At 51.7% G+C, this 13416-nt stretch overlaps 1 protein-coding gene across 3 annotated transcripts in view; it reads left to right on the forward strand.

The window, feature by feature from the left end:
* The window catches only part of Rftn1 (raftlin, lipid raft linker 1), a 286679-nt gene extending 274305 nt beyond the window's left edge, over positions 1 to 12374 (forward strand). For all 3 annotated transcript variants that reach the window (XM_004631675.2, XM_023715761.1, XM_023715760.1), the window contains 3 exons: positions 1714 to 1817; positions 3978 to 4059; positions 11356 to 12374. In XM_004631675.2, the coding sequence (XP_004631732.1) occupies positions 1714 to 1817; positions 3978 to 4059; positions 11356 to 11748 (579 nt within the window). In that variant the 3' untranslated portion in view covers positions 11749 to 12374. The remainder of the gene's footprint in view (positions 1 to 1713; positions 1818 to 3977; positions 4060 to 11355) is intronic.
* Positions 12375 to 13416: the final 1042 nt, after the last annotated feature.

The raw sequence follows: 13416 nt of genomic DNA on the forward strand, positions 1-13416 counted from the left end.
CTCTCTCTCTCTCTCTCTCTCTCTCTCTCTCTCTCTCTCTCTCCCTCCCTCTCTCTCTGTCCCCTCCATTCCCTGCCACCAGCAGTATTTCTCACAGAAGAACAGTTGCTCCTGTAAACATCCATTTTTTTTTTTCCTCTCTTACATGGAAAATGGGAAAGGTTAGATTGAAGGTGACAGCCAATAGATTCTGGCCACAGAACTGGAGGCCTTCCTTTTGCCAGAGGGACCTGGAGGACTCTCAGCAGTGATTCTGTGCTTGGCTAAACTCTGGAAAGGCTCTTTAAAGCCCAGATGCCAGGGGCCCTCTCCCAGACTTCCTGGTTCAGCAGATCTGGCCCGGGCTCAGGATCTGTAGTGTTCCCAGCTTCCCATGCCGCTGGCCACAGGAGCAGGCTTGAAGAACCATGGCACAGCCAGCACCTATTTTACACAGTTGAGAAACTGAGGCTCGCCAGCAGAAATGAGATGCCAGCAGTGCTGGCGACTTGGTACCACATAGGTTTGGTGCCCAGGTCGGGAAGCTTTAAAAGCCAGGTGAAGGGACAGGGGAGGCTGATCCATCACCTCTCTTCTGGCTCCCTGTCCAGGGCAGCTGAGGCAGCTAGCTTTGCTCCCCAAAGGTCATAAGCAGACCAGTGCCCACCACCCCAGAGGACAGTGTCCCTGGGGCCAGGCCCTCCCAGGCAGAGTGTCCCAGGTGTGTCATACTGCTTGTGAGTGAAGCATCCCCTGCCAGGTGCCCTGTGCTCAGATCTGTCTTTCAATCTGCACATGCGTGGACCATGACCAGGATCCTTTCTTCCATTTCTGGCATTTCAAACCTGGTGGCCCTGACAGCAAACGATGGTACTTCGGTGACTCACATGGTTGAATGCTGTGAATTCCAAGAGCAGGACTGCGCCCCTGCTCACCTTGGCGCGCACATCGGTTGGAACAGCTCTGAATTCATGTTTGAGATTTTCCAAAGCTATCAAAAAGAAGCCACCTAAGGGCGATTGGGAGCCCAGCATATACATGAAGCAGGTTAGGAAGCACATTATTTCTTGTTTAGGAGTGCAGACTGAGAAGATGGAACTGGTGTAGAGACGGAACCTTCACAGTCAATCCCAGTGCAGTGACCGCACATGAAGTTTGTCTTTTTGTACAAACAGAGCTGCATTTTTAAACAGAAAGACAAATGTTAGTCCCCTAGCTCCTCATTTGAGGAAGAGCACAGGTAGTGTTTGCTTATTCCTGGACGGCGGGGTGTGCAGCCCAGGTGGCTCTGTGTGTGCGTGGGGGGCTGGTAACCACGCACACGCGTCGCTGCTGTGGCTGGATGCAAATGACTTCATCATTTGTCAAATGTAATTTAACTCCCTGTGACATGCTCCGAAGTCATCGAGAACAGCATGTGCTATCGTATGCCCTCAATGTGTCTTTTAGGCAAGCTATTGTGCTTCTTCAGTAAAATTCACAGGAGGCTATTTGTCCAGACAAGAAAGCAAAATAAACGGGTTAATCTTGTGATGCTAATTCCTTGCCGACTACAGACTCTGCCGGGGCCCAGAAAGAAATCCCACGTTAGCAGTTGGGCTCCAAACTGTGGGGCACGAAATTGGATCACCCTGCGTCTTCTCTGCTGTGTTGGCCTGGTGCATGGAACAGTCCCCCGTTGCTGGGGTGTGGCCTGAGGTGGCGTGAGCACTAATTGTGACCTTTCTTCTGCAGGGTGTGGAGGTGCAGACCGACTATGTGCCTCTGCTGAACTCTCTAGCAGCCTATGGCTGGCAGCTTACCTGTGTGCTGCCCACTCCTGTGGTCAAGACAACCAGGTAACAGTAACGCTAGTTATCCATGCTGGATACCTACTGTGTGCTAGGCGCTGCTCCAGAGACACACTCCGTGTGCATGACTTTACTTCATGCTGTGACAAACCTGTGGAGCTGTATCTTTCCACTCATGTACACCTCCCCACGGGGAGTGATAGGGCCACAACTTCATCTGCTCTGTCACCATCCCCTGGAACATTCCTTGGCACCCCACCCCCACCCCCACCCCTAGAGCCTTGGCCAGTGAATCAGTCCTGGCCAGCAGGACTAAGATTAGCCACCTAGGCTGTCAGGGCTGCGCCCCTTCTGATGCAAAAGAAATTCAGCATCTACCATGTGTCCTAAGCTATGCTAGGTACGTGCTCTATATAAAATTTCAATCCTCAAAATAAAGAAAAAAATATCCTATAAGGTGGATTTAAAAAAAAAAACAACTAAACCCCTTTGAGGAAAAGGATGGCCAGGGATGCTGGTGGTCATGGTGTCCGTCAGCATCCCCACAAAAGGGATGCAAAACCTAGAGTCTAGAGCCTTGTCCAGGGCATTCCTTCCTTACAGTTTCATATTTGTAGCTGTTTGTTCACTCTCTGCTCTACCAACCATATCCCTTACGCTCTGTCATACCAATTCCAAAAGGCCTTCCCTCTCTATTTGGGGTTTTCTTGTCTAAATCAGTCCTCCTAAATATCCTTGGGAATTATAACCATAGACTCTATTCCTGTTTTATAGATGAGAAAACTAAGGCTCAGGAAGTTCAGCTTCACCCCCTGAGGCCCCACAGCCAGTGTGGGTACAGCCTCAGTGTGCAGGGTCAGATTCCCCTCTCTTGTGGGTCTTCAGGGTCCTGGCTTCCCAGGGGCCCATGGCACTGTGGGCTGGTGACCCTGAGATGTCTGAGGCTGGAGAGCACAGGTGATGCCCGGTACTTTTCCTGGGTCCCTCCTCTGGGCCATCCACACAATATAGTGGGTCATGACAGGTCTGGTCTGGCCACGTTTGGGTCCTGTGGCCACTGAGCCACCATATTCCTGTTCATGTAAGACTTTTACAGACACAGGGCAAAGCAGTGGAGCAGACAGCATCCTGGATTTATGGCCTCAAGACCTGAAGCCAAGTCCCGAGTTTGCCACTTGCTATCTCTGTCATCCTGGCCCAGTCATGCAGCTTCTCTGAGGCAGTTTCCAGAGGACAGGAGCCATGATAACAGTGAATTTGAACACAGAGTCCCAGCTGGTTCTGAGCTAAGCCCAGGGTATAGACATCAGCCTGCTTCTTAAATAAGCCCTCATGGTGAACTGGAGAGGGGGCTTAGGACCAGGCAGATCTGCTTTGGCCTCTGCCTGTGTGAGCCGGAGCCTGTCCCTGAATTCATTTCCAGTCTGTCGGTGTAGTAGTTGGCTGCCTCACAGCGTCTTGGTGAGACCCCCAATGGGTGAAATCGCCAGCCCAGCTCCTGGCACAGAACAGGGGCCAAGCAAATATTACCTGCTGCCTTTCTCAGAGTTGTATGCCTAAATGCAGTAAGATATTTGTAAAACACAAAGTTAAGAAAGCAGTCAGAAGGGCAAAAGTGGGAGAAAACAGTGTTTTCCTTCATGCTCTTTGCGGGCAGCTCCAGGGTGTCCTGCCTTTTCTGTATCAGAGCAAGGGAGCAGCCCCTTACCTGTACTGGTAATGTGGGTCACAGCTGATTAGCAGGCGCTATCCCATTGTCTTTTTGGCATGGGCATCCCTGTAGGAGCCATGCCATGGAAGACCCCAGGGCCAGCCATGCCCTGTGTGTGCCTTCCTGCCTGCCTGTCCCAGCCACCATTACCAAAGATAGACTTGGAAGATGCCTCATCCTTTTGAGAGTCACTGAAGCAGCTATTCTGTCCTCATTTGGCTAAGACAACAGCCACTGCTTCCTGGCCAGTCCAAGGAAGTGGAACTTGGAGCAAGGAAGCTGACTGACTGCAGGGCCAACCAGAAAGTCTGTCAGGACTCTCAAATAGCCCTCTGGGCCTGGCGGGTGAGAAGGTGGAACAGGGTCACTTCTTAACTTCCTCTCCTAGTTTGGTGGCAACTTTCCTCTGCTTTAATGACGTCAGGGGCCACAGTGTGTGGGTTAGGTTTGGGGTGCTTCTGGGTACAGTGTGACTCACTCAGCTCCGTGTGTTGCAGGGAAGGGAGCGTATCCACCAAGCAGATTGTCTTTCTTCAGAGACCATGTCTACCTCAGAAAATCAAGAAGAAGGAATCAAAGGTAAGAGACTTTGGTTGCCTTACTGGGTTTTCCTCAGCAGGGCTTCGTCGCCTAATGGATTTTCCGTAGCAGTTGGGTGGGCAGCCAAGGAAACACCTGAGCCCCTTGGCACACTGCCGAAAGAGGGTAGCCGAAGGGGCTGGTGGGCTGTTCTGCTGGCAGCCAGGTGGAAAAGGCAGAGGGCAGAGGCTTTTCTAGACACTTGCACTTACCACATAGTCCCACAAGACCCAAAACAGGAGCCCCGAGTCAGTCAGCTGCACCCTGACCAAGGTCAGGGCTGGCTTACGCTCACACTCAGCTTTCCTGTATGTTAATCTGACTCACTTGGTTGGCGCTCTCACCTGACCCCCCGGGAATATGAAATCTGCTGATACTGGCAGAGAGACTCCAACTCAAAGGCTTTCAGTGACAGCTGGTTCAGTGGGAAGAGGCCAGCCGTGGCCCGTGGCAGGAAGGCCTCAGGCAGGGCTATGCTCAGGGATCCCCCAAAGTTCTCTCTCACTGGACTTCTTGAGAGTTGGGCACAATTGCACATAGACCCTGACCATGCTCAGACTGTTCGCCATGTTTCCCAAGGCTGAGTTCTGGTCCTTCTCTTCTGTCAGGTGATTTTGAGCCTGTGGGTGTTCTGCCTGTATGTTACAGGTTGGATCTTCAGGGTCCCCCAAAGACTTGTGTGCTGAAGGCTTTGTCCTCAGCTGCCTGCCATGCTGGGCAATGGTCGAACCTTTAGGAAGTGGAGCACAGTGGGGGTGGGCCCTTAAAAAGGATCCTGGGACTTGGTCTCCCTCTCTCCTTCCCCCGTCCTGGCTGCCACTGCTCAGCAGCTCTTCTGTCAGATGCTCCCTGCCTTGTTGTGCGGCCTCATAACAGCCCCAAACGCAGTGGAGCCACCTGACTGGAAAGCGAAAGCTCTGAAACCAGGAGCCAACATGGACTTTCCTTGTTTTTAGTTGGTTTTTCTCATATATTTTTGTGACACGAACAGAAAGCTGACTACCACGCAGGTGATGCCACCAGTGGCTCAGGAAGAGGGCGGTGAGTTGAACGAGCCCACCAAGCCCCCAGTTAGATCAGCTTGATCTGCCACGCTCCACTTTGCTGGCCAAGGCCATATTCGAGAAGAATCTGCCCGCGCTGTCAGCCCTGTGCCCTCGGCTCCATCCCCATGTTCCTACTCTGAGTGGCTCATGTGCTTTGGACAAAGATCACTAAGCAGGAACACTGAGCAAGCAGACAGACTGGAGTAGCCCCTCGCCAGCCAACAAAGCCAGGGGGTGCCCACGCATAGAAGGGATGCCAAGGCAACCAAGACACGAAACCAGATGGACTGGGGTGCAGAGGAAGGTCCGGATCCAGGCTCTGAGAGTGTAATGTGACAGGTGACAGCAGCGGTGGACTATCAGGCAGCTGCTGATCCACCATTAACCACCAGGAGCAGTTGGCTGCCAGCTGCAAGATGGATAGCCGCAGACCACTGTCAGGGGCCACTTGCTCAGTCGTGGGCTCAGGGAGACGGTATCATTCATAGAAAGTGACATTCAACAAGCGACACACACAAGGTCTCCTACCAGATACTGGAAGGCACTGGCTGCAGCTCGGACAGGGGCGTGGCGCTACCTTTCCTTGCCAGGTGCCTGCCTGTGGTGTCGCTTGACCTTGGAGGAGAGGCCCTGGCATCTCGGAGGGGGACAAGTCCCTAGCAACTTGAGCTGGCAGGAAGGTTGCAGAGGTAGAGTCTTAAAGCTGCTCTAAGGAGGAAGAATTGTTTCCTTGGAGAAAAGCCAGAGAGATTGAGGGTCACTGTTTTCCTAGTCAGTAAGAGTTTCCAATCCTAATCAGCTGTATAAATACAAGGGAGCCCCTCTTCTTGGAAATAGCCCGTTCCCGCATCATTCCAAGATCAGGTGACTGGTACCAGGCCCTTGTTCTCTGCAAGACCTCTGAGTCCCTGGTGGACAGGGAACTTTGCAAGCCAACATCTTGGAAGAATCCTATGCTCAGTGTCTTTGTTCCTGGTATTCGTGCTTGAGCTGCCTCGGTAGATGTCCCCTAGTGACCTTTCAGTGACTTCACCTACTCATCCTACCTGGGCTCCCACGACTCTGGCAGCGTGGGCTGCAGCCTCTTCTCTTAGTCCCATGCACTGCATCCTCCTGATTGTCTATCTACCAAGCGTTTCAGGATCAGAGGCAGCCCTGTCCCTCCCCACACTTAGAGGTTCCCTAGAAAATCTCCCGGATCCCCGGGCATCCCCTACCGCCTGCGTTGGTGACTGTTACCTATATGGCCAGTCAGCTCCTCCTGCGACTCTGGCTGCAGCTGTCCTGCTGCTTGTTCCACCTCAGAGCAGGCTCATGGCTGCCACTCCTCATAGCTGGCCCACCAGGCCCGCAGCTGGAGGCATAGTACCCACCGAGCGCAGCCAGATGCACCCTCTCCTTCCCCGTCTGCAGTCTGTCCTTCAGACCTGCATGTTTTCTTCATTTCCAGACCCTCTAGATTCTCTCCACCATCACTTTCCAACTGCTCTAGTCTCATAGTAACAGGGCTGTCCCTCCAGTATGCTTTCGACATGGAACCTTCTTTTTAAAAAAGCAAACAATCACATCACTCCTTAAAACAGTTCTAGCTGGGGATATAACTCAGTGGCATAAGTACCTGCCTGGTAGGTGCAAGGTCCTGAGTTTGATCCCTGGTACCACAAAAAAAAAAAAAAGAAGTTGTAAAGCTTCATGTTAAAGATGGGAATTGGTACTGGGCCTCAAACCCCGCTTGACCCGGTATCTCCTATCTCCTCAGTCCGCCCCCAATGACCCACCTTTCCTGACCAGATTCTACCTCCTAACATGTTAGTTCGCTATAAGACCTTTAATCTAATCACCTCCCAGAAGCTCCTGAGGTTTTTGGGAATATTTTTTATCTAAACCACAGCACCAGGGGCACTTTTCTCTCCTCTGAGGCCATGCCAGGCTCCTTCGTGGTATACTGGGAAAGAACTGCCTCCCTCCCTGGCCGAGCGCTGCTCTGGGCCTGTGAGCTTTGGCTTCTTCCTTTCTGATAGAGTCTGATTTTCACTCTAAGAAAGGGAACACTGTTGTCTCTCTGATTGTTATTTATACAGTACCTGGGTTTTAGCTGGTACTCAACAAATAGCTGTTGAATCAATGAATGGCCACACTTTGGAGGCCAGGTCTAGCATTGAAACCTTAGGAAGAAATTACAAGACAAGCACACCAAGAACATGGCATCTTCAGTCCTTTCATTGGCAACACTGACAGAAATCTCCCAGAGTTTTCAGTGTTTAAAAGAAATCACTGTATGTGAGTGTGATGTTTCCAAGCAGGCATGAGACTCCTTCAAAGGGAAGAGCTGATTTCTACACCAGAGAAGGCTTCCTTCCAGCAAAGTACTTGGACACATATTGGACAGTTTGTAAAATGTGCAAATTAAACCCATTAGGCCTTGCTGACACTGAACTCTGGATACACACTCTTTCATTTTACATAGCTCTGAGCCGGGTGGCTACCTGGAGTTGTTGCTGCAGTCTTGTTAATCCTCTGGCTTAGAGAGGTCCTGATTCAGCCCAGCCTGTCTTCCTAGTGCTGTGACTATGCTCATTGTGCCTGTGCATACTCAGGTAGTGGACGCCTCTGCAGCAGGGGTCACCTGCACTGAGGCGTGGTGGACGTTCCACACCAGCCCCCAAATGTCAACCAGAAGGACAGGCTACAGCCCTAGCCACTCCTTGCTTGCTGAGATGTCTCCTTTTTGAGTCTTGAGATCTGGAACAGTTTTTGTTATGTGTGACAGACTGTCACTGCCCCATGCTTAGAGGAGAAAGTGAAGTCCATGGTGAAGGGAGACAAGTTAAAGATGGGAGGAGGGACCCCTTTCCCTGGGCGGCAGAAAACGAGCTGGGGTGATGGCACTTCTTCCCCCATGTGTGTTCCACAGTTTAATCTGCCTACCTGCGCAGGTATTCTTCTTAGTTCCTTGGTTTTCAAACTGTGGCCCACGAGGCAGCCGAATCAGCGTCACATGGTACCCGGTTAGAAGGAGAGGGCGTCCTCTCTCAGCCCTCCAGGTGGTCCTTATGCCCTCTCAGCGCTGAGGGCCAGGATCTCAGCTGACGCTTCAGGGCTCTCTGCAGGCTCACCTGTGGCCCTCCAGTCACATTTTATCATAATTGAATCTTTAACAATGGGCCCATCAGGAAGCCTTCGGTGTATGATACTGTTTTTAACAAGCTGGACCAGAGCATCTTTAACGGCAGTTAAGTCCGGACTCATCTTAATCGGCCACGTACCTGACCTAGCGGGTGCATGCTCACAGCCTGAAGGTGGAAGCCGTCACACCTCAGGCTGATCCACTCCACAGGCCTGGCCTTTCCTGTCACTTCCTCTCCTGGCAGTCCTCCAGAGCCAGAGAGATCAGTGTGGATTCCAGCTCTGATTTCCTAGCTGTGTGAGTTGGGGCAAGTTGCTTAACCTCCGTATCATCATCAAGACAGCGTCTGTGTGGATTGAGGAGGTTGCTTTGGAATTGAGGGAAGCACGAGCGGCCACAATGCAGGTTCCTGTTCTTGCCTGGCATGTCGGTCAGCTTGCCTTCGCAGCAGCTGGCTCTGAACATTTCGGCTTCTAGCTGGTGCCAACCCCAAATGTGGCTGCCGCTCCTTAAAGCTCACCCACAAAGGAGGAGGAAAAGGGAAGGCCCAAGTGAGGTCCTCCTTGGGACCTGAGTACCTGGCTGTGGCCCCTGTGACACCTGGAGGGGTTGCGATGGGGCCCAGGAGTCAGGTCACCCACAGGCTCATCGAAGGACGTGGAGAACGTTGTAGTCCTAAGCCACATTGGTTTGGTAGATTCTTCTGTGATGACTCTGCAGGGCAAAAGCGGCCACACGAGTCTCACCCACCTCACCTGGGCAATTGCTAGGCCTTCTCTTCCCAGCAGCCCGGGCAGCACCCTGGAGAAAGTGGCTGTGTGTCTGTGCCCCATGCCAGGCTGTCAGGAGGGCAGAGAAGTGGCATCTTCTCTGGGACATGATGTGGTTATGTATCCTGAGGGGACGTCCATAGTGCTGTGTTTTTTCAGCAAGAGCAGGCCCTGAGAGAGTACCTGGGCTTATCTTAGAAAAGGGCAGGTGACCACAGGAAGGTCTACAAATGTACCCCGGCCGCCTGCAGAGGACGCTGTTCATCGGCTGCGATGTAGACGGGGTCCGGCAGGGGTAGCTAGGGAACAGCAGGCCTGGAATTTGAACTTGAGGCTTCCAAGTCACACTACAGCACTGTAACATGTTAGCAGGGGAGGGCTCTGTAGCCAAAACAACCACACTAGTAAAACTTCCTCTGTCTTCTGTGTTAGCTGCCTCGGAGGCGTGCTTAACTCTGAAACCTTTCTCTAAAACATGCAACATGGGGCAAAACCTTTCTCTAAAACATGCAACATGGGGCAAAATTTGAAGACTAGCCTAGTCACACGGTGCCTGAAACACGGTGAGGTATGGTGCCAGGGGCGCAGGTGTCACGCTCAGGTTCAAGTCAGCGTCCTCTTGTGGTGGGTTGTGGAGTTGAGGCACCTGCTGGGTAGTCGTTGCAGAAGTGGGCACATCTGTAAGAGGACTGGGGTCGGAGGTACCACTTACGCTGTGCAGTTTCCCATGGGTCCACCATGGGAAACACAGCTTGGGTGGAAGGAGCCCCTACTACCCCCAAGGGAAGTCAAGTCCCCAACACATGAGTGACAAATGGAAAACCCAGCTATCACTAGGAATCGGGAGGATGACATAAGGAAAGACAGGATAAGTGTCCAATTGTAACCTCAACAAGTGCTTCACTACTTTTTCTCTACTCTCATGCAGTCTTCAAATTTACCAGTCTTGTCTAGAAGGTATCAAGTAATCACATGGTGTTTGTTTATTTTGGTACTGAGAATCAAACTGAGGACCTGACGCATGCTAGGCAGGCACTGCCTCACCGGGTTAAAGCCCTGGCCCATCCCATGATGTTTAAACCTCAGACCCTTGCAGGTGTTTAGGCAAATGTTTTGTTGGAGGAAACCCATCTCTGCCGTGGAAAACTCTGCACAAGTGGGTTTGAAACATTTACACAGCACATTTGTGGGGTTTCCTAGCAAAGCAGTTGGGATGGTTTCTAACGTGGTAGGTTTTCCACTGATGGTGCATTCCTAGGCACCCCTCTCCAGCTCTGTGTGGTATCTCGAAACTGCAGGATCCCGGATGTATCTTTCAGTCACAGAGTATCTGACATTTAAGTGTATTTGGTGTAACCAGGGTGTTGCAGCTGAATCAGGAAGAAGTGATCATGGTGGGAACTCAGAGTCCTGTGTGTAGCGTGGGTCCCTGGGATGAGAAAAGAGGCAGGGAACCTGGCCCCCGAGCGGCAGGGCAGGGCCTCGGCCAGGCATTCACACACCAAAGCTTTGCTAAGATGAGGATTCCTGTGCTGCTCTGCTACTGGAAGAGGGACTAAGAGTCCCTGCTGACTTCTTGTCCCATGGGGAGATACTTGGGTGCAAGTCATGTGCCCGGGAAGAAGCAAATGCAGAGGTAAATCTGGGTAGAGAAATTTTTAATTTTTATGAGGTCCTCCTCAGGATACCTGGAAACAGAGAGGAGAGTGGGCTGAGGGCTCTGCAGCTGCAGTGATCTTCAGGACTGGGACATGGAGATAAGCTGTACAAGCCCCCTGAACGAAACACTGGCTGCAGGTTATCCCAGGAGGGGAGAGACTTTGAGTAGAGTGCTAGCCAGAGGGAAAAGGTCTGTCAACCAGTAGCAAAGCCTGCCAGTTCTATGCTACTGGGTGGCCCAGGCAGTGTCTGCCCCACATACTGTGCCTTGTCTCATTCACGGGAGCTGGGGAAAGAATGCCAGCCCACACGGTGGTACCCTATAGCATCCTCAGGATAGAAGCTAGCAGTTGGGGCTCCACTGAGCCCCAGGACCTGCACCCTGCATCTTCTCCCCCAGCCTGACCCTCCAAAAGATAGACTTTTGAGACCCCCTTTCCCACTTTGGCACGGAACCCATGAGAACACTCTTTCACCTCGTAGCACCGCCAAAATGCACATCTGGAATGCATGCCTCAGCAGGCCCCGAGGTGGGGAGGAAGGGTTTGGGGTGAGATTGAAGGCTAACCTAGCTGGAGGAATCCTGGGAATTGTTGCGCTCAGAGACATGAGGGGAGCGAATGCACGCCCTTCAGGTGAAGCCCTAGGTTCACAGAGCCTGCACTCACCTTCCCCCACCTTCTCTGATTTCTAGTTCCACTGGCGAGTCTCCCGAGAAGAAATGCACAGCAGGCAGATGAAGAAATCCAAAGGGAAACTCAGAGACAAACGACAAGTAGAAGAGAGTGAGAAGAATTTAGAAGACCAGTTTTGCAAAGATGGAGATGTGGGAAACTGCGTGCTGGGCAGGCAGCAGGAGGGCGGAGGCTCTGAGATGAGATTCTCCGAGGAAGAGGTCGGGGGAGAAAAGCTGGCCCTTGGCAGAAGGCTAGATGGCAAGGCCATGGAGGGCGGGGCTGTGCAGAACGGGCCTGCTATTTACAGCAGGGCCCCATCAGCCCCTGGGCACTCCGACCCTGGAGAGGATGCCAGGAATGGGGGTGTCGAGGAGGTTGATGGAGAGCCCACTCCAGTACATGAAAACTGAGTTTGTGCTGAAGGGAGATGAGTGGGCAAGCCCAAGGCATCCTGCCAGCAGCTGGTGTGCGCTGATGTTGTAACCCTTTGGTTTGGCTTGACTGCTCCTTTTGAGCTCACCCGGGCCCTCCTGAGGCCAGTTCCCGAGTGTTGATTTCTGCACATTTGAAAGGTGTGGTAATGCCTCTGTGTGAGAATGCAAGGTCAGGGTACTTCTTGTAGATCCTAAGGCTGAAGGCCCAGCCCTGGCTCTATCATTCCTCTCAAGAGGATCTGGACCATCCAGTGCCTGATAATGCCCACAGGACATCCATGGTGCATCCGGGTTATCCCCGGCTACCCGCCAAGGGCTCGTTCACTCAGACTCCCTGCCAGGCAGTTTCCACCCCTGCCACTTTGTGCAGCATTTGGTGACTTCAAACACCCCTAGAGCCCTAACGGCTGCCCTTCTCTACCTAAACACTGCTGCTTTGGCTAAGAAATGACGTTGAGGAAGGGAGGTCCCCAGCCTCCTGGCTTTTCTCAAAGTAGTCCTATAGATACTGGTAGTCTGGAAACGAGGAGGTTAATTCTGTGTGCACCTGCTCTTGCAGAACGTTCAGGAAGACATTCTGTTAGTATTAATGCCAAAAAAAATTTTTTTTAAAGGTTTTGTATTCAGCACACCCTATGAATACATGTTATTTCTGTCAGTTCAGGGCTGTGGGCTGGTTGGGTGCCCGTGTTATGTGCTATTTTAATCAGTGTTATCATTGGCCAAGTTGTTACCCCTGTATGCTGTGTTTGTCTCGTGTTTATTTTGTCCAGAAAGTATTGTTAAAGCTTTAAGTAGACACATCTGGCAAACCTTGGAGAGAGAATGCCAATTGTCTTGACTGAAACAACAGCTCGCCTCTTCTCTGTTCAGTTACTTAAAGCAATAAATCATTTGAGTTTATTGCCTTGTGAGTAGCATTTATCCTGTCACAACCAAAGTCTTGGCCTAACGTCCAAAGGGCTCCACCCCACATCCCCTGTGCAGGTTTTACAAGTGTCTCACTCCTGACAGCATGAAGATTTGTGGGGAAGAAACACAGCTCCAGTGGGAGTGTGCAGAGGAAGCTAAGCGTGCTGTGTTTTCTCACCATCTGTAAAGAGGCTAGAGAGGGAAATTAAACAAGTAAGGAAGGGCACCGGCTGGGGGAGACACACACCTTTCCAAATAAAACCCCCCGCATCAGTTGAAAAGCATGTTTCCAAGCTTTTAACTATTAATTAACGAAGCAAGTCTCTTCTGTTTCTTACTAAAAGCTGTTTGTAATATATGTTTACAACATTCCGTCATTCTTCCTTGACAAACTCCCCCCCCGCCCCCCCGTTTGGCATCTGTTTTGCAAAACTGGGGATTGAACCCAGGGAGCAACATGGCCTTGTTGAGTTGCCCAGGCCAGCCATTTCTTTTTTCTTTTGTAAAATTTATGTATTTGGTACACAGGGTCTCACTACACAGCAGACTCGTAGTGACCTTCCCGTCTCAGCCTCCCCAGCACTGGGATTGCAGGTGTGCACTCCCGTGCCTGGTTTGGGTGGCCGGCATGGCTTGTAGTACCAGGGATTGAACCTGAGGCAGGCGCTTAGACTGCTAAGCTAACTCCCCGGCCACCTGGCCTATTTTCAAAATGACATTTTCCACAATTAT

This window comes from Octodon degus, unplaced genomic scaffold (genome assembly GCF_000260255.1).
Source record: "Octodon degus isolate 3935 unplaced genomic scaffold, OctDeg1.0 scaffold00043, whole genome shotgun sequence".
Classification (NCBI taxonomy): Eukaryota; Metazoa; Chordata; class Mammalia; order Rodentia; family Octodontidae; genus Octodon; species Octodon degus.